The sequence below is a fragment of the Triturus cristatus genome, chromosome 10, assembly GCF_964204655.1.
Source record: "Triturus cristatus chromosome 10, aTriCri1.1, whole genome shotgun sequence".
Lineage (NCBI taxonomy): Eukaryota > Metazoa > Chordata > Amphibia > Caudata > Salamandridae > Triturus > Triturus cristatus.
Window position 1 is genome coordinate 969,684,461 of NC_140593.1, and position 27,989 is coordinate 969,712,449.

Consider the following 27,989-nt stretch of genomic DNA (forward strand, 5'->3'; position numbering starts at 1 on the left):
GGAAGGTGCGTACCCCCAGCCCCCGTATGTACGCACCGTCCCCCAGCACATACCCCCAGCCCCCCATATGTACGCGCCGTACCCCCAGCCCACCGTATGTATGCGCCGTAGCCCCAGCCCCCCGTATGGACGGTGCGTACCCCCACCCCCCTATGGACGGTGCGTACCCCCACCCCGTAGGTACGGAGCGTACCCCCACCCCGTATATATGCGCCATACCCCCACCTCACCCCCGTAGGTACGGAGCGTACTCCCACCCCCGTATGGACGGTGCGTATCCCATCACCCCCCCTATGGACGGTGCGTACCACCACCCCGTAGGTACGGAGCGTACCCCTACCCCCGTATGTACGGTGCGGACCCCCAGCGCGTCGCTGGGTGTCCGCACGGTACATACGGGGTTGGGGGTACGCTCCGTACCTACGGGGTGGGGTGGGGGTACGGCGTGTACATATGGGGGTGGGGGTACGGCGCGTACATACGGGGGTGGGGGTACGGCGCGTACTTGGGGGTGGGGTGGGCTGGGGGGGGTTTCGGCGCGTATGCGGGCACATGTTTGGACGTCTCCATGGTTGCTATGGGAGTTCGCTCCTAACGGTGTTTTTTCCATACGGTTGTGCATTCGGACGGACGGGACAGATCGTACTTGCGCGCTCGGACTTCAGTTTACCGATTCGTACGTAAAAATGTCCAGGGACGTGTCGGACACTTTTTCCGACCCGAGGACGTGTCGGGGAACGTTCCCAATGCGATTCGTATGGATTTTTTAACGTACGAATCGTACTTGCCAGTTTGTACGGGACTTGTACGATTCGTACGGTAAAAAATCCGGATACGATTCGTACGGGGAATATTTTTAACGGATTGGAATCGCCACCTTAAATGCAAATATACATTTATCAGTTAAATAAATGTGGAAAAATACCCATTGCTGCTTCATGTATACAGAACACATAAAATAAAAATGGATAAATACAGAAGGAAATGTTTAAAAAATAAATACCATAAAACCGGGAGCCCTAATCACGATGCACCTAAAAGACATACTGTTTTTGCATTACTTTTTGTGATGTGGTTTCCATATGTGGCCATGACTAATACTGGATTACTTTAGATGCTTTTAGTTTTTCTGATGTAAACTAATTTGTGTTCATATGGTCACTGAATTTGTGGAGTTTTGTGACACTGTTCTGCATTCTTTGTAGTACACCCTTTCGTGTTTTTATTTGACACCCCTAAATGTTAAATTAGCATGTTGTCGTATTTTTGAATGTCGGGCAGTATGCTTGAAACATTGCCTTCAAATGCCTCTTTTAAAGAATCTTTTTCTCACCTCTTCTGTTCGTTCCACGCGCTCAGCCCATGTGCACACTTGTTGCTGGTAGTAATGACTTCCTTGCACTATCAGATATAGAGCCTCTTTTTCTGTTTATCCTCTTGGAGCTGTAAGTGGCGTTCAGTATTGTTATTCATAATATTTGTCTTTTTGGACTGCTTTACTGCGGCAGGTAGAGGTGCAGGTTCTTGTCTTTACTAGTTCAAGCCATTCTTCTCCAATGTGCCATATTCGGGTGACTTCTCTGTGCCACAAACACCTGGCTTCTCTGGCTCTGTGCTACAATCAACTGGCTTCTCTGAGTCTGTGCCACAATTGGCTGGTTCTTCTGTGAGTCTGCTTCAATTGGCTGGTACTTCTCTGTATCTGCGATTTTACCTTGCAGTGTTTCTCAAAGTGGCACCCTCTACAGTACTCTATTTCACATTTTTATGCTGTTCCTCATAACAGTGCTCTCGGTGTACAAACCCTCATTTCACTCGTATGCACGCTCAAAACCACCTCTGTGCTTCTGTTGTGCAGAACTCCTTTACTGAAATCCTCCATGTGTACTGAAAAATACTGTATTATAGCAGAATCAAACTTCATGGCTCTAAAATTGAAGTGCTATTTCTTGACCATAATCATGTGCTGTTCTCTCCAACAGTACCTAGCCGTTCCTTTTTTTTTTTTTAACACCTTGCCTGGAGACTGTGTTGTTCTATCGTTTAGGTCTCCAGGCCTGGTTTAAACCATATTGGACAGGGTGGGTAATTGCCCAATAAGAAGCAGAGGGATAAGTGTAGTCCCCCTGGGCTTTTTCTTTCAACCAACTAGGGCACCACAGCATTTTCCTGAGGAGGTAAATACTTTGGGCCTATTACAGATTAGATTTGATGTTCCAGTACATCATTTTTTCGACCCTCTTTATTTAGAAGAGGTCGACTGACAGACGCTCCCTACCGATAGGGATGGAGGGCTGGGAGATGGTTCTGCCACGAACCCACTAGACCCGTCTTTGACCAATGGTGTATATTCAATGAAAGAGAAGGAAAGGGTTCCACCCCTGCTGTGTATAAAGGAACTTGAGGAGAGGGGAGGTTGCACCGAGATTTCGACCCCCTTGCTGGAACTACCTCAGTGCATTAGATCCCCTGTGCCATCTAGTACAGATCACTCTATCACCCCAATGCGGATACCAACGGGGCCCTTGCTTAATTTGGATAGTTCCACCTGTTATGTCATGGAACATCTCAGGGTTACGCTCTAAGATACAGACCCCAGTCTGGTGTGAACTTATAGTGAATATCAACATTCTATGTCTACAGGAAACCTGGGCAATAGAACCACTCCACATAACCGTTTTTTTTTTACCTTTATTACCCAGGCAGTGAAGGGTTTGGGGGGCAGACCGAAGGGTGGTATCTGTACTTACATTTCAAATAAGCTAACAGCTAAAAAAATAGATTTCCATGGGGGAGATTGTTACTATCATCTAATTGAATTGACATTAAACACATCTCATTGCATCATATTGATAAACATATATAGCAATGTTCCCTTTGATGAACATGGAACAGTGGTAAAGAATATAAGTGGGGCTTTGAATTCTATTTGCAATGGGAGTACAAAGGATACAATGATAATGCTGATATGGGAATTTTAATTGTGCCCTATGTAATTATGCAGATAATAGAATGTGCGGATTGGCTAATGAAGGAGAGCACAGTACCCACTTCTGTCATACAAGGGTAGGGGCTTTGTTCAGCGAGCTCACCTTCACCAGTGAACTTGATTTTGCTAATGATTTGTTAGCTACCCCGGTACCCATGCCTCATACATTTAATGGAGAGGGCTAGCCTCCAACATAGATTTTATATTAGTTTCACACACATATGCACACATGGTGCTTTCCTTCACGGTGGGGGACAACTGTATGAGTGATCATTTTCCTTTATGTTTACTGTTTAAGTTGCCCATGGACAGACCCAAAAAGCCCAATTTGTCTAACCAAGTTGTGGCAAATCTTTTCTTGAACAAAACAAATGGCTATACCCTACGGTGGGCTAATGTGGACCCTGATTTATTGACTAAACAAGTGATTATGAACTGTAAATCTGCTCTTGATATCTGCCTGAGTGACTCAGCTTTGGATGCTAGTATTGTGCACTCCTTTCAGGATATTTCAAGGGAGTTTAAGAACTCGCTGACTGTCCATCAACGTAATAAAACCAAAAAATCAGGGTGGTTTGATAAGAAGTGCACAAACGCACACTCCCAACTTAAAAAAAAGAACTGCATAGACAGCCCAGATCCCCAACCAGAGTCAGACAGGGCAGATTGGAATATAGAGGGGCTGTCACAGAGAGGAAGCGTTCATTGCGAAATGAAGCATGAGACTCCCTCCATTCTGCAGCCCAGGCAAAAGATAGTTCTGCATTCTGGAAGGTCCTATGGGCCCCGTTTTTAGCATCTAGTGATGGTCCCTCTATAGAAATAGCCATACCTGACGAAACCTGGATCAATCACTTTGCTAAGGTGTATAATGATTACGGTAACCCGGGGCCGCAACTGACTGACACTCTCTTAACTAACAACGATCAGCCCAACCGGCAAATCACTCTAGAAGAGGTGACCAGAGCAGTAACACTCAGCCTTGGGGGGCAAGGCTCCGGGACCCGATGTCGTTTCAGTTGACTTATTTAAATCCAACATTTCTTTATGGGGGCCCATACTAACCCAAGTCATTAACGCCAGTGTCAAGTCAAACTTTCCCAAGACTTGGGTGGAATCAATTATTATTCCAATTTTTAAAAAGGGGGACCGGCATGATCCGGGATGCTACAGTCCAATCTCCTTGTTGGACTCTCTGGTCAAAGTGGCAGGGCGGGTTATTCTACAAGACTGGGCAGAGGATACCCAGATTTTATCCGACTTACAATACAGCTTCCGTGCTGGGCTTGGTACAATAGAACAAAGCCTAAACTTAGCCATCTTGGTAGGCAAATATATAAGAGCAATAAAAGGTAGTCTGTTCCTGGCATTCGTGGACCTCACCGCGCCTTTGATTCTGTAAGACACGAAAGGCTGTGGGAGGTCCTCGAGGTAGTTGGGGTTGACCCCCATATTATTGCTTTCTTAAGACGCTTGTATAGTGGTGCTACTGCAAGCGTGCGGTATGGCTTGGGGGGGAGTGCACAAAGGCTTTTACCATCAGGAGAGGGGTCAGACAAGGTTGTGTGCTGGCCCCCTTCCTTTTTAACCTTTATATTAATGGACTAGGGGAAACGCTACTCTTGAAGTGCAAAGATCTTCCCCAAGTTGGAGGTCGACCAATTCCCGCACTCCTTTATGCGGACGATGCTGTGCAAATGGCACGCACTCAAAACGGCCTGCAGAGGGTTTTGGAGAGCTTTAATGATTTTATGAAGGATCTTGGTCTTAACATAAATATCTCCAAGACCTTCGTCATGAGATGCGGGCAAGGGACACAGAGGACACGTGAAATGTTTGTTGATGGGAAGAAGTTCGCCGCAACTAGAAGTTTTTCCTACCTAGGTATTCTATTTAATCAGCAGGACTCATGGGCTCAAACTATCTCTGCCAAAAAACTGACATTTATTAGATCAACAACAGCCCTAGTAACCTTCGCTAAAAAGCTAGGTAGGAAACCACCCTTGGAACTTGTGCAGATATATAAGGCCAAGTGTATCACCATGGCGACCTATGGGGCAGGGGTGTGGGGTTTTGTAAACACTTCCCTTACAAACTGTAGAAAATGCTTTTCTGAGGTATATTCTTTCAGTACCTCCTCATATGTCTGCCATTAGGAACTGCGCCTTCCCTACATTGCCGTTCTCATTAAACTAGAACCTATACTCCTGTAGCACAGGATTTGGCGTAAAGACCAGGCAAGTAGGGAGATCCTGCAAGACAGCTTAAGGCTGGAAGGGGCTTATAAGATTCCTTGGATTAGATTTGTTCGTGATTTCATGAACGATCTGGGAATATGTTTCAAAACCAAGTTCTGTGTTGGCGATACCCAGAACGATTTTAAAGAAAGAGGGCCTCCAATTTCTGTATTCCATCAGAATGGCAGGGGAAATTTCCAAAATAAGTGTGAGGAAACACCAGCTGTTGCGCACTACCCCAGGGATGGAGCCTTACCTAACTTTTATACCCGGGGCCTTTGATAGATTCCTTTTAACACGACTTAGACTGGGTAATGTCCATAGATTAGAGTCATTTCCAAAACTGAATGACTGGTCTCACGGGCTACCACTGTGTCCCTGTGATAAAAGCTCTGAACAATCCACAATCCACTTAGTTATGTTTTGTAAATTTTATATTGAGCCAAGGAAAGTTTGGATAATTCCACTTTTATTAAACCGAGGGTTGAGGCAGTGTCGCCCAGCCTTTATTTTACTACAGCTACTGGAAGACGAGCACACAGCATGGAGATTAGCTATGTTTTTAAAGAAGGTGCTTCAACAGAGAAAATGCTGTGTAACTGACGAGTTGTAATTTGGGCACCCTCTTTCTGCGGGTACTTGCTCTTGTCCCAGAATATTAGCTGTAAATATTTTTATATCGTATAACTTGTGATGTGACTATTGCTTTTTAATATTTGTAATACAATATGAAATGTTTACTATTCTTTTATGTGCTTTTATGTCTGTTTTTAAAAAGCAGCCAAATAAAGCTTTCCTTGACATATGAACACCTCACAACATTTTCTAAATTGTTAAAACATTATTGTTGTCCAGCAGAATGCTGACTTAAGCATGACATCACTTGTTGATTCTATCATCAAAAATAGTTTTTGTGTTGCAGGAGCTCAACCGCCACTTTTCTATTCAAAGGCCTGCACATTGGTGTAGCTGGCACCCTGGTCAACTCTTGATTACTCCAGTACCCTTGAATACCAACTGAGTAGTATACAAAGCATCCTAAATGATTCTAAATGGGGTCTACATCATAAATGTTGCTAGAAGAGGGCTTTCACAGCGTTTGAATTGTCTCATGCCATTTTGCTTGAGAAACTGGAAATGATCGGCATCAAAGACCACGTCTTGCTGTGGTTTAAATCTTTTATTAGCAATCGTGCTCAGGCTGTTTTCCTTCCTCCTCATCCTCTGCAGCTAAACCCCTGGATTGTGGAGTTCCACAGGGTTCGGTTCTTAGCCCTTCCCTTTTTAATATTTCTCTTTCACCCTTGGCTAAAATTTTGGAGTCCTGGGGAGTGACAGTTGTATCCTATGCGGATGATACTTCATGGCCTTTTATGAAAATGCTCCTTCTTTGAGCTCCTGTAAGGCTTTCCTTAAATCTGTTGTGGACTGGATGAATGCCAACTTTTTAAAGCTTAACTCAGTCAAGACTGAGAATCTTTTTTGGGGTGTTAAGTCCACCTCTGATTCTAACCTCTGGTGGCTATCAGAGATGGACCCCTCCCCTGCAGTAAAAACCTCAGAGTTAAATTTGATTCCGAGTTTACCTTTGAGCCTCAGATTAAAGCACTTTCTGTCTCTTATTTTTTGAGTCTGAGGTCCTTGAGAAGGATGCTGCACCTCAATCCTGTGGAACATCGAAAAACAATTATTCATGCTTTGATTACTTCATAATTGAATGAATCCCATAGTTTGTTCTTAGGTCTCCCAGTCTTTGTCATCCAGCGTCTCCAAACTATTCAGCACGCTGCTGGCCAACTGATTTTTAAAATTCCTCAATGGGTCTGGGTATCAAGTTAGTAACGCCAGCTTCACTGGCTTCCAGTGAATAGAAGGACCCTTGCCTTGAGGATATTCAATCAAAAGAACCTTCCCTACCTCAACCGTCCTTTCTAGTTTTCTTCTCAGTTGCGTTCAGTGCGGTCTAACATTCTTAAATTGTTTCAAATTCCATACAAGGCCAGTAGAAGAGGTAGATCCTTTGTCTATCTGGGAGCCAGGTTGTGGAATGCGCTTCCACTTGCTTTAAGAAGCAGCCCCTTTGAAACGATACTTAGAAAAGATTTTAAAACCTTTGTTTTTGATTCCTGTATAAACATCTCCCAACCATGGTTCTCTCCTATGTCGCTGTGGGTGGTCTTTTCCACTAGCACCTGGATGCCTCCTTGAGGTAACTGTGAGCTTTAGAAATGCATTGCATTATTTAGAAGACCGGCTGTAGTCTTAAAAACGATCGAATAACCCCTTCCTATAGAACCTTCAGTGGTTGCTTCTTCAAGCCTAGATGTAGTTCAATAGCATATACTTCATCTACAAATACCTGGTCAGTCTTGCTTCCTCTTGCATATGCAGCTTCTCCTGCCTTCACCTTTTTTCTTCTTACCTCTAGGTTCCTCATAAAGATGACCGTTGCTTCAGAGTGATTAAGCCAATACAGGTGTGCTGTCTGACCCCGTTACTCCTCACTCCGCTTTCCGCATTTGGAAATGTGCGTGAGAATGTTCATACACTACTAAGACCTATGCCACTTGGCGTCTTGACTAGAAGGACACATTCGTATTGCATACCGATGGTATTACTTATATTTTTCAACTGAACTTCCAAAACGATTTAGATCGGTGAAAGACATCTTTATTATTCGTTTGTATTCATATTGTTGAATTCTACACTGAATCGTGTGATAAATATTGATCTATTGATCGTGCGGAACCAGATTGACAATCGCAGGTTTCCCACATCGTCAAAGTAGAGCCCTGAAGAAGTTCTTATCTTTTAGAACGAAACGCGTTGGCTGATGTCTGTTTTTAAGAATACTTACAAGAATTAAAGAAACGTAAAGGACTTTCTATCATGTTTGGACTTCTTACTGGTGCACCTTCCTCTTTCGTTAAAAAAGTCTTTCCAACTGTGAATCAGTGAAGTCCTTCTGCGGCGGATTTCTGGAAGAATTGTGCACAGGATTTGTAATTTTTTTGTATACACCAAGATTGAGGTGCAGAACCAGTGGTCAGCCGTGGTGGTGCTTTGTGTTAAGTGATTAAGCCAAAGTGTGGAACCAGCTCTCCCACCACATAAGAACTTTTCCCTCCTACTGGGCTTTCAGAACATTTTTGAAAGCTTTCCTTTTCATCCATTTGTGATTCTTCCTTTCCTGTACCTACGCAGTTCACACCTTGGGACAATTTATTTCGTACTACGCTCATCACAAATTCCACAAATATATCCATTTTAGGGTTGTAAACCTGTTATGGTCATCAGAAGTATTAAATACCCATTTATTGACTCTAAATGACACAAAAGCTCAGTTAAGAACCAGGTGCAGACAAATTCAAAAACCCAACACAGTGTCCCTATTGTTTCAAAATGGAATATGTGCATTTTTATTCCCTTTGGAGGTCTGCATTAATCGGCACAGGAGCTGAAGATGAGGTCCTCTGGCCTCCGCTTGCTCCCCCATTATTTTTATAGATTCAGTTTCAACCAATCAAATGCTCTGAGTATTCCACTCAGCACTCAGCCAGTTAAGTTTGAGTTTATATTTGAAAATGTAATTCACAAACTGATTCTTAAAAAAAACACTACACATATCACTAAGAGGAATCACCTCAAACCTCTTTTGCAAATTTGTACTCTTCGAATTGTTCAAAAACAACTATAAACAGTTACACCTAACCCTTCCTTGATGCCATATATGACACCTGAGCATAATTCTTCAAGTTAAACATTTTGGGAGTCCCTCAAATCTGACTAATCTTTTCAAAATAAATGTGTAAGTGGACAAACACATACTTTAGATATGCCTTTGCAAATTTGTTTAAAGTTATTAATCATTGAGAATGTAGGTTCAGTTCAGCCATAACTACAGAAGTGCTATTGCAGACTAGGTAGTAGGTGTACATTTACATATATGATTCACTCAAGAATTTCTATATGTGTATATACAGTGTTCGTGATGGTCCTAGACCATTATGTTTGATATTTTATTGTTTCAAATTGTTTTGTTTGATTTTTCGCTAGGAATCTACAGTAAAACTGGCAAAAGAGCTATCTGACATGGTTGTTTACTGCAAGAGCGTACACTTCCAAAGCTTTGCAAGCGCTAAAGCGCATCAGACCTTTTACGAGATGTCGTCATTCGTAGAGAGTAAAGCTCAGAAGCTGGCTAATGATTCAGGTAGGGATTAACAATGTTGTGTATCTGTGGATTTACACGTAAACATTTTGTCTTATAAATAACAATAAGAAGCTGTTTAGAATGTCTATCATGTAACGCGTTTATGTTTTAATCCGTGAACCGGTTCATTGTAGGAGTACAAAGTCAGTAAACGTTGATGGTTGCTTTTTATAATTGTTTGTTTAAACTTCACTTGTTTCAGGGGTGCCTACAAATGACAGGTACTCCATCACGGGGGCTCCATGTCACCTCTGCTGAAATATTATGCATCTAATGCTGATGCATGTCACCTCTGCTGAAAAACCATGCATCTATTGCTGATGCAGATCATCAGAAGAACTGAATCACACAATTGCACCTTGTTTATAAAGTGGCTACATGCCAATTTAGTTTGGAGATTTATCTGGTTTAAGCTTTTCTTAATATAAAATTATTTAACCATCTCATCTGAAGCAACTATGGAGTATGGTTAGCATTCCCCGTTTAAGCAAGGGTGACTTCACTGTTAAAAAGTGGCCACTGTCTGAAGTAGTAAAATGGTCTTTAAAATATCTGTTTTCTCCTTTTCAAGCCAGTTTAAGGTCGACCTTGTCTGCATGTGAAAAGTAGGGAAGATAATTTAATAAGCAGACTTCAAGCTAATTCTTTAGTTTTGTGAATGAGCGTGGACACAGATGGCCCAATTGTTGATCAGATCTCTCACATATCTGTACCTCACGTGAAGCTCCATTTATCTTTTGGCAGAACTGTCGAGTAACCAGCAGTACTTATTTCTGTCAGTTTTATGTGTCCTGGCAGGACCTCCGGCTGATTGTGTATTTGAGAAGGAATCCTGATGGGGAATTAACATGCTGTGTGGTATCTGAGGAGCTGCTCCAAAGTCATTTCCTTATCTTTTCCTGGGCACCACCTCCGGATTGGTGCAAGCCACATGTCCCAGATCCTCAATTATGGGAGTCACTAGGTTCCTCGAAAAGAGGTGTGGATGAAACAGCTTTTGTCCTTGGTAGAGCCTCAGCTCCCCAACAATCTGTTTCCCCTGTCTGTTGTGGGGGTTTTATGGTTACAAAGGGCATAGCAATTTAGAGAGAAGAAAAGTACATGACATGCCCATAATACCGGTGAGATTTCAAAAGGTTATTAAATGCTGAGGCCTTCGGAAAATGAACACAGAAGGAAGACTGACCGACAGGTTAAAATTGATAAAGGACTCCTCCTCCTTTGAAGTTTATCTGAAGTTGTGGAAACAGTCTCGCACTAACAATCACAGGAAAGTTCCTGATTTGCCAGACTGTACTGGGTAAACACTGCAGTAGACAAACGCTGAGTGGCCTTGTGAACTATCCATCTTGTTGTCCTGGCCTCAGTCTACTGTTGCACACTAACTGCATAGCCAAGTTACTCTCTTAAACTTGAATCTCCTGTGAAAGCTAGGTCAGGAAGTAAAGTCAAGAAGTTTCAGAGAATCTGGATCACCTTATTCCTCTGACTCAATAATCCTATATTTGTGTCCAGCCAGAACTTTATTTTGTTAAATAAATAGGTCTTTAGTTACATATTGAATAATTTTGCAGGGAAAAAGATGATCCATAAGAGACACCACAAAATTCAAGTGCTGTGTGAGGCCGAGATGCAACTCCCGACATTGTAAGAACACCTGCAAGCTAAATGAAGCAATGATTTAGTTGAGAGATGAGGCTTAAAGAATAACTATGGCCTTATAGTAATAATAAAGGTCACAGGTCCTACCTCCGGCAGTGATTGTTAGTCTTCAGGGTAACCTTTGAGTATTCTCCACATGATCACTTCACCTAGGCAGACCTTGTCGCAGTACCTCAAAAAATGTGCAGTGGATTCAAACAGATTCTTCGAAAAGGTATGGGTGTGCATGAAGGATCAGCAACATATCCAGCTTGGGGACAGGTATTACTCAATAAATCACTGTGACACTAAGCTAGGGACCACTTTTAACCTTAATCATGGCAGTATTACCACCACTCATCATCCATGCGATTTGCCACAAATATGTGATATATGTTACAATATTAGTATCTGTCACCATTGGTTTCCTTCACTCAAAAATATGAGGCACTAGTCAAATGCTTAAATTTCTTTTCCTCCCTCTGTGACCACACTGGCACCAGAATACTTGAGTCTAGTGGCAGCTCCTCCCTTGGGCTTTGGTGATGATGGCGATAGCGCCTTGCTATTCCCAGCATCTGTGTCAATAGACAGACTCTTCTGGGTACCTTGAATTGCTCCACAGGATTCTGCTGCTCTCTTTGGCCTCTTCTGGTCACCTCCAGCGCTTCTCTACTATCATATTGGTGGCATTCATGTGTCTTGGCTCTCCCACCAATGCCCTCCTCCTTAACCGTCAAAAGCCTTTAAGGCTGTAGTTAATCCATGTACCACTGCACAGGTGTTACCTGGGCTGCTGCTTTATGTTTTTTCTCCCTCAAAAAGCCTAATTTCCTGTTGACCCTAGTGCCTGACTTCCTGCCTTCCTTCATGCCTCTTAGCTTCCTATACAAAGATCCGTAACTTGAAGTTACAATAAAATGCATGTGGCCCCAAACAAGTTGGGGGTAACAAGTAAGAGGACATCTGAAACATCCCTGCTACAGTAAGGTTCTTTGCAACAGAAAATATTGAAGTCTGTGGCTAAAGTTACCGTACATGGGAAGGGTCAAGAGATCTCGACTTTCTTCAGAGCTGCTCCATGATCTGTTCTAGATTCTCAATAGCTGGGGTTCAAGGACAGTTCTATGAGTTTGAGTCTAGAAACAGAATCTGCTAAAAATGTTACAAAGAAGAAAATGTTTTACACGCCCGAACGTCCACCATGAAAAAGTGAATAGGGTGCCAAAAAATGTTCAAAGTTAAACTTAGTGCCCATTCAGTGGGCCTACAGTTCTATTTTAGTTGGTGACATGGGGGCACTGGGCACAGATCAGCAGGAGACCTGTTACTTCTGCAGTGTGTCTCCAAAATCACAACTAAGGAGACTACCAATGCTAAAAACAGGCTGTCTCACATTGTATCTCCCTATGTGACAACTATTTTGCCTTGTGCCTAAAACTGACTGACTGTAGTTGGATCTGGTCGCACACTCTAGCTCAAAGTCACACTTTCAGGTAATCACAATGGAGCGCAGGTCGGCTACAGTCTCTAGTTTAGGCTTGCTGAAGTTTACATTCTCAAACGCATACCAAGAGTTCCTTTTGCAATGGAGGGGGCCAGGAGGTGCAGGGAGAGCATCACAGGAGGTTGCTGGAGTAGCGCAAAGAGCAGGCCAAGCATGGCGGGAGGGTATTGCTGGAGCTTCGCATTGGCTGTCCCCCGCTAGTGGTCCATGCTGTAGGGCGAAGAGACGACTGCCAGAGCTTCACATTGAATCGCGATGCGAGCGGTGAGGTCTCGGTGCAGATAGGCTGGTTCTCGGTTCGCAAAGAGCCCAAAAGCTTGAGTATAGGTCCCAGAGTCAGACTAAGGGTCCAAGACCTGAGAGGCACCACTTAGGGGTCAGGAACTCACTTCATTTGGGTCCATGGGCTGCTGCAGGATGTTGGCGAGCCTTTTATGTCCCTGAGGCTCAGGTGAGGAGGCTATTAAACTGGCCCTTGGAGTCACACTGGTGTCCTGGGTTGAAGGGTGAAGGTGCAGGTCCAGTTCTCTTTTCACTCGGGCAATAGGGCAGCCAGTCAGCACTGCAGATTAGCAGCTTTTTCAGAGCAGCAGTCCAGCAGAGTGGCAGTCCTTCAGCAGCACAGCATCCCTTCTTCTTGGCAGAGTATCCACAAATCCAGAAGTTTACTGCAGAGTTGGTGTTGTTGCAGCGTGACCCAAAACACTCCAAAATATAATAACCACATGGACTCCTCTTGGCAACTCAACAACAGTATTTACTAACTGTCACGAGAGGGAGAAAACCTTCTGCACACAATACCGATTGCACCCCAGTCCTGCTCACACTTTTTCAGGTTTTCTCAAATTCCTGCTTAGCAGGCAGGCCTTTTTATGCACATTGCCACATTGGTTTATTACACACAGTGAATAATAGTTGACTTACAAGTTATAGATTTAAGATGGAAAAACACCCAAAGAAATGTGAACTCTTAACCCCAAGTTCCGACCTAATCCATTATCCATTCTTTATTGCACTCCCAACAATGCTGGACAAACCAGCATTTTTCTGCTGGTAAACGCAATTTAAGTGAAGTGTGTGCTTTCAATATTGAGCGCCTAAAAACTGTGTGCTCGGACCCAAATTACTTCTGTGCACCCATTGTTTAATCAAGCACCTTGGCCTTGTGTGCTCCGGGCTAATTCAATTACAGGAACCCATTGTCTAATCATGCCATGATCTGTTGGAAGGCCCGGGTATGTGCCGATAGACGAGCATGCTGATGTCGTGAATGCTTTTAAGTCTGTTAAACATGAGTTGGCCATTAACAGAAAACCCTTTTTTAAGTTTCCTATTAGTTTACTATTCAATTATATCCTTAAGTGAACTTTTCACCTTTCACGTGTCAGGGCAGGATTTGGGCCTAAACTCGTTTCTGACAAGGAAAAGCTGTGTGGGGTTTCTGCTTTTTGTTGCGCTATTTTCTTGTGTTTCATATTTTCTACAGTGTGTTCATCTTACGTATTTCCATTTCCCACAACAATTTCTGAGGTCCAGTGTGTATATATACCAAGTTGTGCCTTTGTGGTGGACAGAAACCTATTCAAGTGTAAATTGGATTGGGCCCAACTCCTCCCTCCCATCCTGCCAGTGAAAGTCCATCCAGCCACACCTAAGTTCTGTCTTGTGTGTGGCCGTCTAGGAGAAATATACAAAGCCCACTTGTCAACTACACCCAGTAATGAGACACAGAGACAGGAAGACAGGCTGCAGGCACCAAATGGCGAAGACAAGAAAATTAAAACTTTTTTAAATTACCATTTTGAGAATTTGTACATTAAAATCTGACTTTACCATAAGTTAGGGGTTTATTTACAATTCCAGAGACACCAAACATGAACTGGGTGCATGTTCCAATTTGGAAATTACACTTCTAAAATGTAATAAGGTCCCTCCAGTTTTATCCTATGGGAGAGGTAGGCCTTGCAGTAGTTACAAATAAATTTGAGTTTTTCACTAATAGAAGATGCAAAACTTAAAAGTACAAGTTCTACTATTTAAACACATTGTACCCTGCCCTCTGGGATGTCACTCTGTTCTCCTTTCTGCCTGCGCTGACACACTTTAGGCAGTCATGTGCCAACGCAGACACCTTTGCAACATAGTGCAAGGGTGTCTTTGTTGTTTGAAGCATAGGTTTTGCACTGTAAGGGTTCACTTCCACTACAAAACCTATGCTTTCAAGCTTTTTCCACTTTGTATGTGTGCTGCACACTGCAGCACACAGGCAAAGTGTGAAAAACGAGGAGAAATGAAAACATTTCTCATTGTTGCTCTTGCCTCGAGGAGGTGTAGGATTTTGCCACAAATCCCTGTCTACAATTCTTTTTAGATAGGGATTTGAATGAAAACCCATGGGTGATTTCATGGGAATGACCATGGAACATCCCCTTGATGCATAGTAATGCAAGGCAGTGCATTACTCACCTTTGTGTTACATTAGGTTACTTATCCAACACAAATCCTGATTTGCGTTGGATAGTAAATCCCACCTGAACACTTTGCTTCTGGGTTGAATTAGAAAAATTGCGCAAACCCAATGCAAAGCATTTGTAAATCTGAGCCTTCGAGTGCTTTTAATGAGTGAAAGCGTATTCATTCATTGAAATGTTCTTATGTAGTGCTTTTCACCAAACAAGCACTGTCACAGCATTGTATACCTGTTTGACACAGGTAAATGTAGAGAAACATGGTGCTTCCATGTTTATAATACAGCCCTTGGATTCTGATTAAAATGGGCCCACAAAAACCAGGTGCATATTGCCCACCTGCTAATTTCTATAAGTGCATGGTGTGTTAATGAGCAATTCCACGTGATTACAAAAATGCACATGGCACATTAGTTTACCCATTATGGGGTGCACAAAAGGACATTGTGAGTAGTTTTCTTCAATGATTTTTGCAGCTTTTTCCTACTGCAAAATGTGGGAGGAAACACCTGCTATCTTTGCCAAAATTCTAGTCCTGTTGTGCGTGAAAATGGGATTATCAGCAACATCATGCCCATAATCTTATTTAACATGACAGGAAGTTTTAGATATCCTCAAGACTCAAGATATAGAGCTACATAGTGAAGGCTTATGCCAAAAATGTATACTGTTAAGTAGAAAAAGAAAGCGAAATAGATATGGTTTATACTGGTCCAACATGGACTAACACTGTGAGGAAAAGGGCTTGAACCTTGGATCCTGAGAGATGCATGTTCTAGTTGGTGAGGGTAGTGACTGAAGATGGAGTCTCTGACAGCCATTAGGCCTGTTTCCCAGACTGTATTGTAAGCCCTCCTTCACTAGCACAGAGAATTGTGATTGATCTGGCAGCACTGCATGAGGGGGAGATGAGGTGGTGATGGCTAGTGATCCTTGGAGGAAGGGTGTGCGGGGTGTCTACAAGAACCTGTCGTACAGATTTCTAGATTGTGATACATTGCCACAGTGAACCAGAGCTTTAGTCTTAGAACTTTGTAAACTCACTCATCATGTTCAGCAAATCCCATCAACACCCAGAAATTTGCCACGGGTAAATAATCCAGTTTTGAGTGTGCTTTATGAATGGCACATTATTTAAAGAGATTACTTAGTAGGCAGTCTTGCACAAAAGCAGAGGATTTCAGCCCAGTAATATTTTTTTAATCCGGAAGAGCAGTCCAAGGTGAGATGGATTTGAGCAAAGTGAAGAAGAGTCAATAGTTCTTTGTATATGATTTAGGAAAATTTGGCACACATATTCTTCATTCTTTTACTTACTGTTTTCAGGAGGTAAATTTGAAATCAACGATCAGAAAAGGAAAGCTAAAAAGGTCAAATAAAAATGCAACAGTTTGGGCTAAAGTTCTCACTTCTTTCTCCTCTTTCCAGCGACATCGTTCATCATTCATAACACGAGGCAGTTGAGCAGGATCTACCCCGCCGGCTGGAGAACTGACTCCTCCAATTACAATCCAGTGGACATGTGGAATGTAGGCTGCCAAATAGGTAACTATGATGGAATGAAACTAATTCATCCCTCGACAGCAGCTCAGAGTAAAATCAAACCACATCTAAAAATATGAGAGCACAAAGGGATGCCTTGAGTGATCTTACCGCGTGTTTTCTTAGACTTACGTGATGGGACCCCAGAATAATTGACAGAAGCCACTGATGTGGTTGTTCAGTTATAATCATAGTACTAATGTTGAAAATGTAGGTTCCGTGGTGATGATATTGCAAATCTAAGATACTAAGGGAAAATGTGGTTGAGCCACTTAAATTTTTTCGAAAACTGGTGCTAGAGGAATTCAGTCTTACATGTACCAAGTGCTTTTAACGATAATAATATAGCATTGCAGTAACACTGTGCCTGATAGTAATGAATGTTTTTTTCATATAAAGCTTGGATTATGGTATAATATTTGTAGCGTAGATCATAGGTGACGGCTTTAACTCAAGTTAATTCCCCTACTCTCTTTGGACCCGTAAAGGAGCTAACTGGTCTCTACCCGCCATTTGGGCGACATCTGGCTCTCCCTTAAAACTCATGCCTGGGATATAATGTTTGTCACTGAAACGTGGGTAAGGGATTCTTCTAATCCCGACCTCAATCTTGCTATCCCCCTTGACTATCGTTTTGTGGTAATTAATCGGGCCAACAATAAGGTGGGAGGTGGGATTGCTGTGATCCTGCGTTCGTGCTGGGATATCTCCTGCAGGAAACTCTCTAACATTGGCCCCTTAGAAGCCATGTATTTTAGCATCTGTTGCATTGAAATTAGCCATAGCTGGAATTCTCATTTACAGACCCCCCAGTTCCCCGCCCCAATATCTTACAGATTTCTACAATATTGCAGCTGACTTGTCGCTTAAGCACCCACATTTTATAATCCTTGGTGATTTTAACTTGCATGTGGACGATACTCTTTGCACCAAAGCGGGCCTGCTCCTAGAAACCCTGGAAGGCCTTAATGTGACCCAGCGGGTCAGTGGCCCTACTCATCGGGCTGGCCATACGTTGGACTTATTATTCATTTACAATCCCAATCTGACCACAGTACCGCCTCTACCTCTTACGTGGTCCGACCATTTCTTAATCCCGTATAGTCTGGCTATAACTTCTTGCCCGACTAATTGCTTCATGGCCCGGGATTATGGTAGGAAATGGTTCAAAATTACTTGTCATACAATGGGCTCCGCCCTCTCCTTTGTAGTTGGTTGGGGGTCCAGAAATCGATGTGTCGAATTTCAATGGTTGACTCTCCTCAGCCATAAATACTGTTGCCCTTTTGCAACCTATTGTCTCCTCTAGACAAAAACCATCAGCCCCTTGGTTTACCCCCGCTCTGCGCGCTGAGAAAAGTAGGTGTAAGAAATTTGAGCGGAGTTGGAGACTATTCTATGACACAGAAGCTAAATCAACCTATAGAGCTGCCATTAAGAATTTCTACAAAGTTAAGCGCTCAGTAATAAGAGTGTATTTTGTTAATAAAGTCAACTCTGCCGGTCACTCTTCTAAAACTCTTTTTAAAATAGTGAAAGATTTTTCTAAACGTTCCGCAATATCTAGCACGATTTCCCCTAGTCTGGAACTATTTAGCTCTCTAGTCCCCCTTATTATTTCTCCTTTGAATCTGATTTGGAACACCTCCCTACAAACTGGGCTCTTCCCTTCGACCTGGAAACAGGCCTTGTTAATTCCTATTCTAAAAAAGCCTGACGCTGATCCTTCTGTTTTAAAAAATTACCGTCCTATTTCTCTCCTACCAAAACCAGCTAAAGTCCTGGAAAAAGTAGTTTAGGAGCAACTATCTAGTTATCTTGAGTCCCGCCATCTCTTCCACGATTCGCAGTCCGGGTTTAGATCCAGATATAGCACCAAGACTCCTCTTCTGGAGGTTTCGGAGACCATTCGCAAATGCGTGGGCGCGGGCGAAGCAGCGATGCTGGTGCTCCTCGACCTGTCCGCGGCATTCGATACGGTCTCTCATGCTGTTTTGCTTGAGAGACTGTTCAGTCTTGGGATTCAGGGCACCCCTCTGTCCTGGATTAGATCTTTCCTAAGTGACTGCACCCAACAGGTCTCCCTTCAGCCATTTGTTTCCGAGGAGAAACCTCTGAGTTGGGTAGTCCCTCAGGGCTCTGCGCTGAGCCCACTATTTTTTAATGTTTATCTTTCTCCTCTGGCTGCAGTGGTAGAATCCTGTGGAGTCAAAGTGATCTCTTATGCTGACGACACACAATTGGTGTTTTCATTTAAGGATCACTCTGATGCTGCCTTTTTGAACTTAAGATATTGCCTGTGTAACATCTCCACTTGGATGACACTAAACACGCTTAAGCTCAGCTCGGATAAAACCAAGGTGTTGTTTTTTAATTAAAAAAAAAACTCTGCCACTACTGTTGTGGCCATCCGAATTGAATCCCCCTCCAGAACCGGTGGACTCAGCCTGGAATCTTGGATTCAGATTTGATAATGAGTTGTCCTGCAAATCTCAAATCAACCTGGTCTCCTCTGCGTGTTTTGGTAAATAACACATGATCTGCAAAATTCTCCCTTTTCTCCCTCTGGAATCTCGCCGAACCATCATTCATGCCCTGATCACTTCACATCTGGACTATGCTATCAGTCTGTACGCTGGGGCTCCAGCCTACCTGATCAAACGCCTACAGATTGTTCAGATCGCGGCGGCAAGGCTGATTTACAACACCCCATATCGCCACTCGATCTCACCACACTTAAAGAAGCTTCACTGGCTTCCAGTGATTAGATGCATTCCGTTTAAATCACTGGTTCTGGCGTTCAGAGCTATGCAGGGTCAGGGTCCAGCCTACCTCAGAGCTCGGCTTAAGCATGTTCAGTCCAACCGCTCACTCAGATCAAACCATCTTCGCCTCATGAGGACTCCCCGGTTTCGTCGCTCCAGAATGGGGGGGCAGAGCTTTCGCAGTAGTTACTGCCAAAACTTGGAACAGCCTGCCGCTGTCCCTGCGTATGGCAGAATCTGAATCCATTTTCTGACGCGACTTGAAGACCTGGCTGTTTTCCAACTCCTAGCCCCATACTGTTACCTGCAACTGCCCACTGTCTTAGCGCCGGTACACCCCTGTTGGGGATTGCAGAGTGCTTTATAAGTCTTAAAATAAATAAATACATAAATTCACCTCAAACGTTTTCCATACTATCTCCCAATTGTATTTTTATGTCACTTTATAAGCAAAGCCATTATCTTAAAATATTGCCTAGTATGGGATGAGCACATTTGCTCATGTAGGCCATAAATCCATGCAATGGTGTTCCTTCTTCCATGCTAGGAGGTTGATGATAGACAGACTTAGCACCTACCACACTGGCGGTTGGCTTGCTATACCTCCTCATTGTCAGCCTCAGTGTCTTTTGTTAGACCTTCCACTAGATGCGTAGATGTCTAGTGTGGCAGAAAGAGATGTTTTGTGGCAGTCTTAGCTGCTTCATCTTCAGTGTTGCTAGTTCTAAATTCATGGCCTAGCCAGCTCCTTGGCAGGTGGAAATGCCATGACGGGACAGATGCCCCAAAGGAGATGCGGACTCAGCATGATCGGATCCTGCTTCCTCCTGAGCCAGTTTTGAGGCTTTGCAGAGACCAATGTCCATCCTGGGGAACTTCAGCCAGACTGCTAAATGCTCCTGGGACCCTGCAGGCAAAATACTGCAGGTGTACCAGTTTCCTGTTTGCTGGCCATGGCGTTTTAATTAAAAAGGTGGTTATATCTTTATTTGAAAAGGACATCCTCTTGGTTATAAGATAATAATGTTTGGAAGATATCAAAGGCTGCTCCTCATCTGGTCATGCATTAAAAGGCTCCCATAGTTACACAGGAGTACTCCTGACTTCCAGACGAACAGCCAGGTGGAAACATTCAACACATTTTTAGATCAATCGTTAGTAGTGGTGTACTATACATCTTCAACATGCTTATCCCAAGTCGTATTAATCTCAGACGGCTACTCCTAGTCTAAAGCCTGCCATACTAGCAAACACCGCCTCCACATAGGTGTTGAAGCTCTTGGGATGAATGGTCCTTTTGAAGGAATAGTCATAAAACGTTTATGGAATCATTCCTGCTATTTAATACAGAACCTCAAGCTCCTTGTGCCTAAAAGAACCTGAGGAGTCCCTACAGTTGAAGGAATGCTCCACTCTGGTACAGAATAAACAGAAATAACAAATTTACAGTACCCTCAAAGACATTTGTGTTATGTTTCACACCCTCGGACATCTATGTGCAGCCTCTACAGAACCATTTGATGTATAAATGGAGACCTCCTTAAGCCATAATCCCCTCCGAATAAGTAGTGTAAGTACTACAGTAGCAGCCTATCCATGAGACAGTCTAATTGCACCTTAGTGTGCACACAACAAATGCCGAGAAATAATCCTAAATACAAGCTCAGACTGCTGAATAATTAGAGAAACGTAATTACAGAATGAGACTTGTTAAGTTCATCAGCCCTCCTGCTATCCAGAGTTGACAAGTGAAACTCATTCCTAAATGGCTTCTCTAGTGGCCCACTTGCTCCTTTGAAGGAATCCAAGACATTGCTGTGTGTCTGATCTCTGGGCCTTCCCATTTTGAAGACATCACTCCTGCTCTAATCTCTGTCAACTGTCCCCCTGCCCTCCAAGCAAACAACTGGCTACATCTTAAAGACTGCACATTTGGTTTTCAAATCCTCTGTCTTAATTAACAAAAGGTTTTCCAGCTCAGTATCAAGAAAGTAATACTTTATTTATCTTATTTATAAAATACATGTACAGTTATTAAAAACCATTGCATACATAAGAAACTTAAAAAAATAGAGCAAACATTAATGTCAGTGCAGCTCATGGGGCCCCAAAATGTATCAGACATTCATTAAAACCAAATCAGAGTACATTAAAAAACGTTTTTGGGATTAAAAATACAAGTAGAGGAATATAGTTGAAAACTCTATTAGTAAAGCCATATTGGGTACAGGGCGTGGAGAATATATTGATAGTACGTGTGAGTGCTATGCCTATGAAGCTACTTATGTTGGCACCAATTCATAAAGTCAAGCCGCTAGGGAAAAAGTGCGGAAATAGGCTGCTAAAAGATGCAGTATGGGACTGGGAGCTAATGACCAGGTTATAGTGGTAGTGATCTTATGCTCAGGGTTTTCAGGAGAACACTACCATTTAGTCTTTTAGTTTCTTTGCTGCGCAAGACATGAATTTGACAAATCGAGTAGTTAGTCTAAGATCACTGGCTGGCATGTTATGTGTTCGATGGTTTGCCAGTGATAGTTGCATAACCAGCATTTATTCCTGCCATCCAGGTTCCGCCATCTCGGGCCAGATCTAGGGTTGGTAGATCTCCAATCGATACCCGATGATCTGCCATTTCACTGTTGAAGAGAGGGCAGCTGCCAGATAGGTTTGGAAATGAAGACCTTGTAACTGTTTGTAACGAGATAAGCATGTGATTGCCTTGCCAGCATGTTCTTGTTGGTAATGAAAGAGAGACGCCATGCTGATTTGTTTACTGCAGTTTTGAAGGCCGGAAAGGTAGTTGCTTTGTTCAATACAGCACCTAGTTGCAGATTTGCGATTGCCTGATCCAGATATGCCCTGGGTGCTAGAGACACTCATTGGGTCTCCATTTCTGTCCATAACAGTTGATTTAATGTGTCAGGTTTCGAGCTACGAAGTCTATGACAGAATTTTACAAAAGACCCCTGGCGCATTACCTTTTGGCCGATGAGTCCAAACTCCAGCCATATTTGGGATGAGATCTTCCGATATGTACTTAGGACCAGCGTGGCGAGGAGCTGTGCATGCTTACCGTACAGGGCTTCTGAGACGTATGAAATCGTCAATCAGTTTTGCTTTTATTACCTCTAAAAGGGGCTTTGAGGCGGACACAGTTGCCAGTTTTCTGAAAGCATGTATGAGGGATCCTGCCCTATTACGAATGTTTTATCTGTGTCAGGAAAGATTCTTTACTGTCCATTTGGACGCACAGGTACATATAGGTGTTGTCTTTAGGGATTTTGCTGCTGTTTAGGAACCACTCGCTATCCTTTTTAGGTCTCGGGACCATCCGGTCTGCCGAAGGCAGAATCGGAAGTCCGGAGATTTAATGATTCTTAGAGTGGCTATTTAGCCCACCTCTCTTTTTGCTTCTCCTCCATTGGCTGGCTTCCTAAACGGAGGCCAGTCATTGGAGGAGAGAGCCGTCCCTCCAAATAGGCTCCGTCTTTTTCAGATTCGGGGGCGTGTTCCCTGCTCTTCTTTCCACTTTTTAGCCACGCCCCCGAATCTGAAAACCGCCGCTGCGTTTCTCCGAGGCATTTCTGCTTCGCCTCGGAGAAAGGCAGTGGTGTGCTTGTTTTTCTCGCTACTGCGACTATTGACTCACAACACATTGAGTTTAACGATAGTCCCACTAACTGTTCGAGGTTTCTATCTAATCTCCTTAAACCGTATTTTCTCCGACAGGCTGAGGTAATCGACGACCGGTAGATTCATTTGGTTCTTGCTAGTGAAAACGCATCTGCCGGTCGATTGGTCGGACTGCTACAGCCACGTGGTGTCTGTTTGTCAGGGTCTGAGAGTTGTTCCTGTTACCTTTCCCCGTAGCCTCCTACCTTCAGTCTCCTGCCAAGCATGGCACAACTCCAGGCCCGCTTTTATACTCAGAACCAGAGGTGAGTGTGGAAGGAGAGATAGAGGAGAAACGGGTTAGGGCCGAGAACATTGAAAGCAGAAGGGAGTTTAGTAAACTTAAAGACTAGACTAGTGGCAGCAAGTAATGGTAAGGTTGATGCTGAGACCAGATTGCACGATTATGTTTGAAGCTGGCTGGCAGGTGGCGAGTAGAGCAGCGAAGTCATTTGATTGGGAACTGCGAGAAGGAAAGATGACTGAAACTGGAGAGAGACCGATGCGAGACTTAACTGCTCATCCTGGGTTCGCTTGATTCTATCAACCGTCATAACTTTCAATCTTTCTGTATGCATTTGTGTGGCATTTTTTGTTTTGCTGTGTGTGCGCCTATGTGTTACGTTTGACTGACCCATATTGACGCTTTGAGTGAGACTTTTATCACAATCAGAAAAGTTCTTGACTACCAAGCTTTATGTCCTTACGTGTGACATTTCCATGTTGTTAGTCTGTATATGTGTGGCATTTCAATGCAATATGTGTTACACTTTGAGTAGCTCTTTATTGTATGTAGTAGTTATGTAGCGTGAACCTAGCCACAACGTAGCGGAATGCAGTACGGGGTTTATTTCAAGTTAAACATTTGTTCCCCAAAATAGAGAGAACCCTCGCAAATTTATTCATTTTTTATAAATGACACGTTTAGAAACAGTCAAGAATGCAATTTACTCTGGGATAGAAAGCTGAAAACTGACTGAAGGTGTTTTAGTCAAACAAGTCATGGGCTCACTTGCATTTGAAGTGTTGCAAATTATATTATGTAGTCTAGAATTAAGAATTTAGGATCAGCCAATTTCAACCATTGTCTGATAATGTAATCATATTAAAGCAACACAGATTACAACTCTGTGACAGAGGCAGCGCCATGAAAGGTGCAGCACCTGGGCAGGTGGCGAAGCGCTGCTCGGCGCGGGGAACGGGACAAGTAATGAACCCTCTTCACACTCACCTGGGGGGAGGGGAGGTCTGCCTACCTATACTCGGAGCTCTTAGTGGGTTGAAAAAACGGGGGGGATGGTGAGTCTCAAAGGGGTGTAACCTATGTGATAAAGTGCGCGGTTTAAACATGTAAGCTAAAAATCTCAGCTGCCTGACAAGAATTTCGCTGCCTCTTTTTGTGTAACTCTTTATTGCATAATTACTTACAATCATTACAAACATGCGTCGACGTTGCAGCATGAAAAGCATTGAGATAAATTTGCATATAACATATTAAAACCGGACATTTAAAACCTAAAGTGAGTCAGCCTGCCTGCTCACCTATGGTGTTGCTAAGCGCGCTAGGGCTATGTGCGCTATATGCAAGAGACCGTTGGCCATACTGTACCGTACCGCTCCTCGAAGGGAGAGGCTTTCTAAAGTGCCACATGCCGGTCGTTAAATATTTAATAAACGTTACGTGCATGTATGATATACAATATTTTAAACAGATCAGTAAAAACCAAAGAGAATGCCGCCCTAGTCACGTATGATTTAATAAGCGTGCGGTGCGTGCTAAGAGTGGAATGCACTGGTACGCGAAATAGGGCCATATGTCACAGTGCCTCTTTCTGTAATTGCATCCAGATGTATAATAGAACAGGCGTGCACTTGAACCGGCCTGCACATATTAAAACAAGCCCAGACTGTTGGCTTTATCAATGGTTGTTAGCTGCAGAAGATGACTGGGCAACAACAATGACTGTGTGGTAACTTATTGTGAACGTGCTTCAGTTCTGTATTTATGAAACTGTGAAATAACTATACCACGTGATTAGAAACGTTATATCAAATTCTTTGTAATATACTTGTATTTATTGACGCTTGAAAAAATGTCTCGCAGCTAGTAATACTTGGCGGCAGCTGCCCGTGCAGCAGTTTTATCACTGCAGACCTGCTACATTTAGAGCCTGAGCTCCGCCCTTCACCCCTCCTGCCCGGCGGCGGAGCCCCACTGCCCGCACTTTCAGGCAACGAGCAGGTGATGAATCATTAATGTATCTTATGATCAGCTACTTCGAGGCTGTATGCACCACAAAGGAGTCCCTCCAAAGGTAGTGGCCACAAGTGAAGATCTTTTTTTCACGTCCACGGTGAGGGGGTCACAACATCACTCTATGCTTTTATATCACTACCTCACAACATCCCTCTCCCTCACTACCTCACTCTTTCACTACCTCACTCTCTCTATCTCACTACCTCACTCTCTATCTACCTCACTCTCTATCTCGCTACCTCACTCTCTATTTCAATACCTCACTCTCTATTTCAATACCTCACTCTCTCTCTGCTAATGCAATAGGTATCACATATGCAAAAAAAAGCTAATGCCAATAGAAATGACAATGCCATTTATTTAGGGATACAAAAATGATAAAAAAATAATGAGCAATACCAATAGCTCTACCTATAATATTGCCGAGACCATTGCATTGTAAATGCTTGTTGATGTTGTTCCCTGTCATTATTATTTTAGTCTTCTGTAAATTTATCACAAGATGTTTCTTAACGGAATACGAATGTAAAATGTTAACGGTCTCTGTAGTCCAATTTTTGTATGGTTCATCAAGAGTGCATCGTCGTTTCTCTACAACAAACCGCCCAAATGCTTTCCACCTAGTTTGGGAGAATGGGCTGAGAGGTCATACTGAGAGGTTGCCAGAAAATGATTGAAGAGAAGTGGTGCAAGTACGCATCCGTGCTTCAGGCCGACTGTAGTTGGAATTTTTCTTGAGACCGTCCCCTACCTTTATGCACACCCACATGTTAGTATGCAGCTCCATTATTGCCTTGAGTAGATGTTTTGGGTTCCAGAGGGCAGCGATTTTTGCCCATAAGAAAGCTCTATGGACCGAATCAAAGGCCGCCTTGAAGTCTACAAAACAAACGTAGAGAAGGGAGTGGCTTAATTTTGTTTTGTCAGTCATGATTGCGAAAACCATTAGACTGCTGGTGCCGTCCATTCCTTTTCTGAATCCAGTCTGGTTTATCGGCATGATGATGGTGTCGGATACCCAAGACTCAAGATCCTGTAGGAGGAGGCACCTGTAATTTTTTGTGTCGTTTTCCAACAGCGAAATTTGCCTGTAGGTTCCCAGAATTGAAGGGTCTCCGCCTTTGAAGATCAGATGTATAATGGTCCCTCACAATGAGCCTTGGACCTGACCATTCATGAGCGCTTGGTTATAAAGTGGTGTTAAAATTCTCGTCCAAATTGGCGGGTAGGCTTTGAATAGTGCCTCGGGGATGCCGTTGAGGCTCGGAGCACCATCTGCCTTACTTTTGCTGATGATGCGCACTATTCTCTGTTCTGTGCATGATGTGGATGAAGTGATGCAGGAAGGCTTGTATAGGGCTCAGATGGAGTCCCTCTGCTTCCCTGAAGATGTGCAACCCAGGCGTCTGCTGAAATGTTAGAGTTGATGGCGGCTGCCTTTCCTTTTTCAAGATTGTTTATAATCCATCAGACTTTTTGGGTGTTATTACTTTTACAGGCTGCAAGCAGTTTGGCCCAAAAGATGTCAGCATGTTTATTCTTATGCCCCAGAGCTTGCTTTTTTATTGTCTTTGCAATGCACTGACCTTTGCTTTGTTGTTTTCGTTTAAGCAGTTGCGGGATAGTTGTCGTAACTCCTTGTTAAGCACCCTTTTTAAGAATTGTGGTGCTGGCGGCAGGCTAAGAGGTCTTGCCAGGTTAAAGGTCAGTTGGTGGATCTTGGATATTAATACTGACCTGCTAGAATATTGACTATCACAATATGGAAAAGGTAAATGTATGTATTAATAAGTATAGATTTACTCTCCGTAACTTTACATATACCTACTATGAACAAATATATATATATTTGCAGAGTACGACTATGTGGAGTTAAGAACTGTACATCTATATTTACCAATATATGCGTATTTTTACTATAAAATCATAGTTGATATTATGGCAATGATCATTTGGCACATATTTTGTTCCTCAATTTTCTGATATACACCCCTCACTAAAATACCTGGTTTAAACAATCAAGACTTCTGGAGGCCAGAGAACTGTCTTCATCTAATGGAATATGTGCTTGGAAGCCTCAAGCTTTAGGTAACAACCCTAAAAATCCTTTCAATAAGCTTACACTTGGCTGCACTGGAAGATTTTGATTCACTCTTCCCCCGGAACAAACATGGCACTCCGTTTGATGCATGCTTTGAAAAAGATTCAGGAATTGCCTGACCTACTCTCCGCAAGTCAGTCCTAGGCTCCATGCCAGTATTCAGCCACTTCTGCCATCCATCTTCATTTTCCATACCAACTGCACTTCTAGACCACCCTGCCTCTCAATACCCTAACCTGAAATACACTCCTCCCCATAGGCACAATTGACTCTAAAGCGCAAACATATAAAGCTGTGTGTGCTCTCTTGTATCCTTTTCTTCACCTTAATGCATCTTCTTCAGCTGTGTGCCTAATATTTCTCTTTGTTATAGTTTTCTCTTTCAAGCTAACCATAGCCAGTCCTCTTTCAACATGCCCCTCCTGCTCCGAGGTGAACGTAAATCTTTGGTACAGCCCACTTAGAACCAAGCACGGTCTCTCTTGCTTTGTCACACAGTGCATACATTCCTTGGGCTCTTTTTCTACATTTCCTGTGGAAGCCTCTCTCCCTTGCTTCCCTCCCAATTGTCAGTCCCCCAATCCCCCATCCCTT

At 43.2% G+C, this 27,989-nt stretch overlaps 1 protein-coding gene across 2 annotated transcripts in view; it reads left to right on the plus strand.

The window, feature by feature from the left end:
• The window catches only part of PLCD1 (phospholipase C delta 1), a 413,368-nt gene that overhangs the window by 375,996 nt on the left and 9,383 nt on the right, over positions 1-27,989 (plus strand). For both annotated transcript variants that reach the window (XM_085628871.1, XM_085628870.1), the window contains exons 10-11: positions 9,283-9,439; positions 16,484-16,600. In XM_085628871.1, the coding sequence (XP_085484997.1) occupies positions 9,283-9,439; positions 16,484-16,600 (274 nt within the window). The remainder of the gene's footprint in view (positions 1-9,282; positions 9,440-16,483; positions 16,601-27,989) is intronic.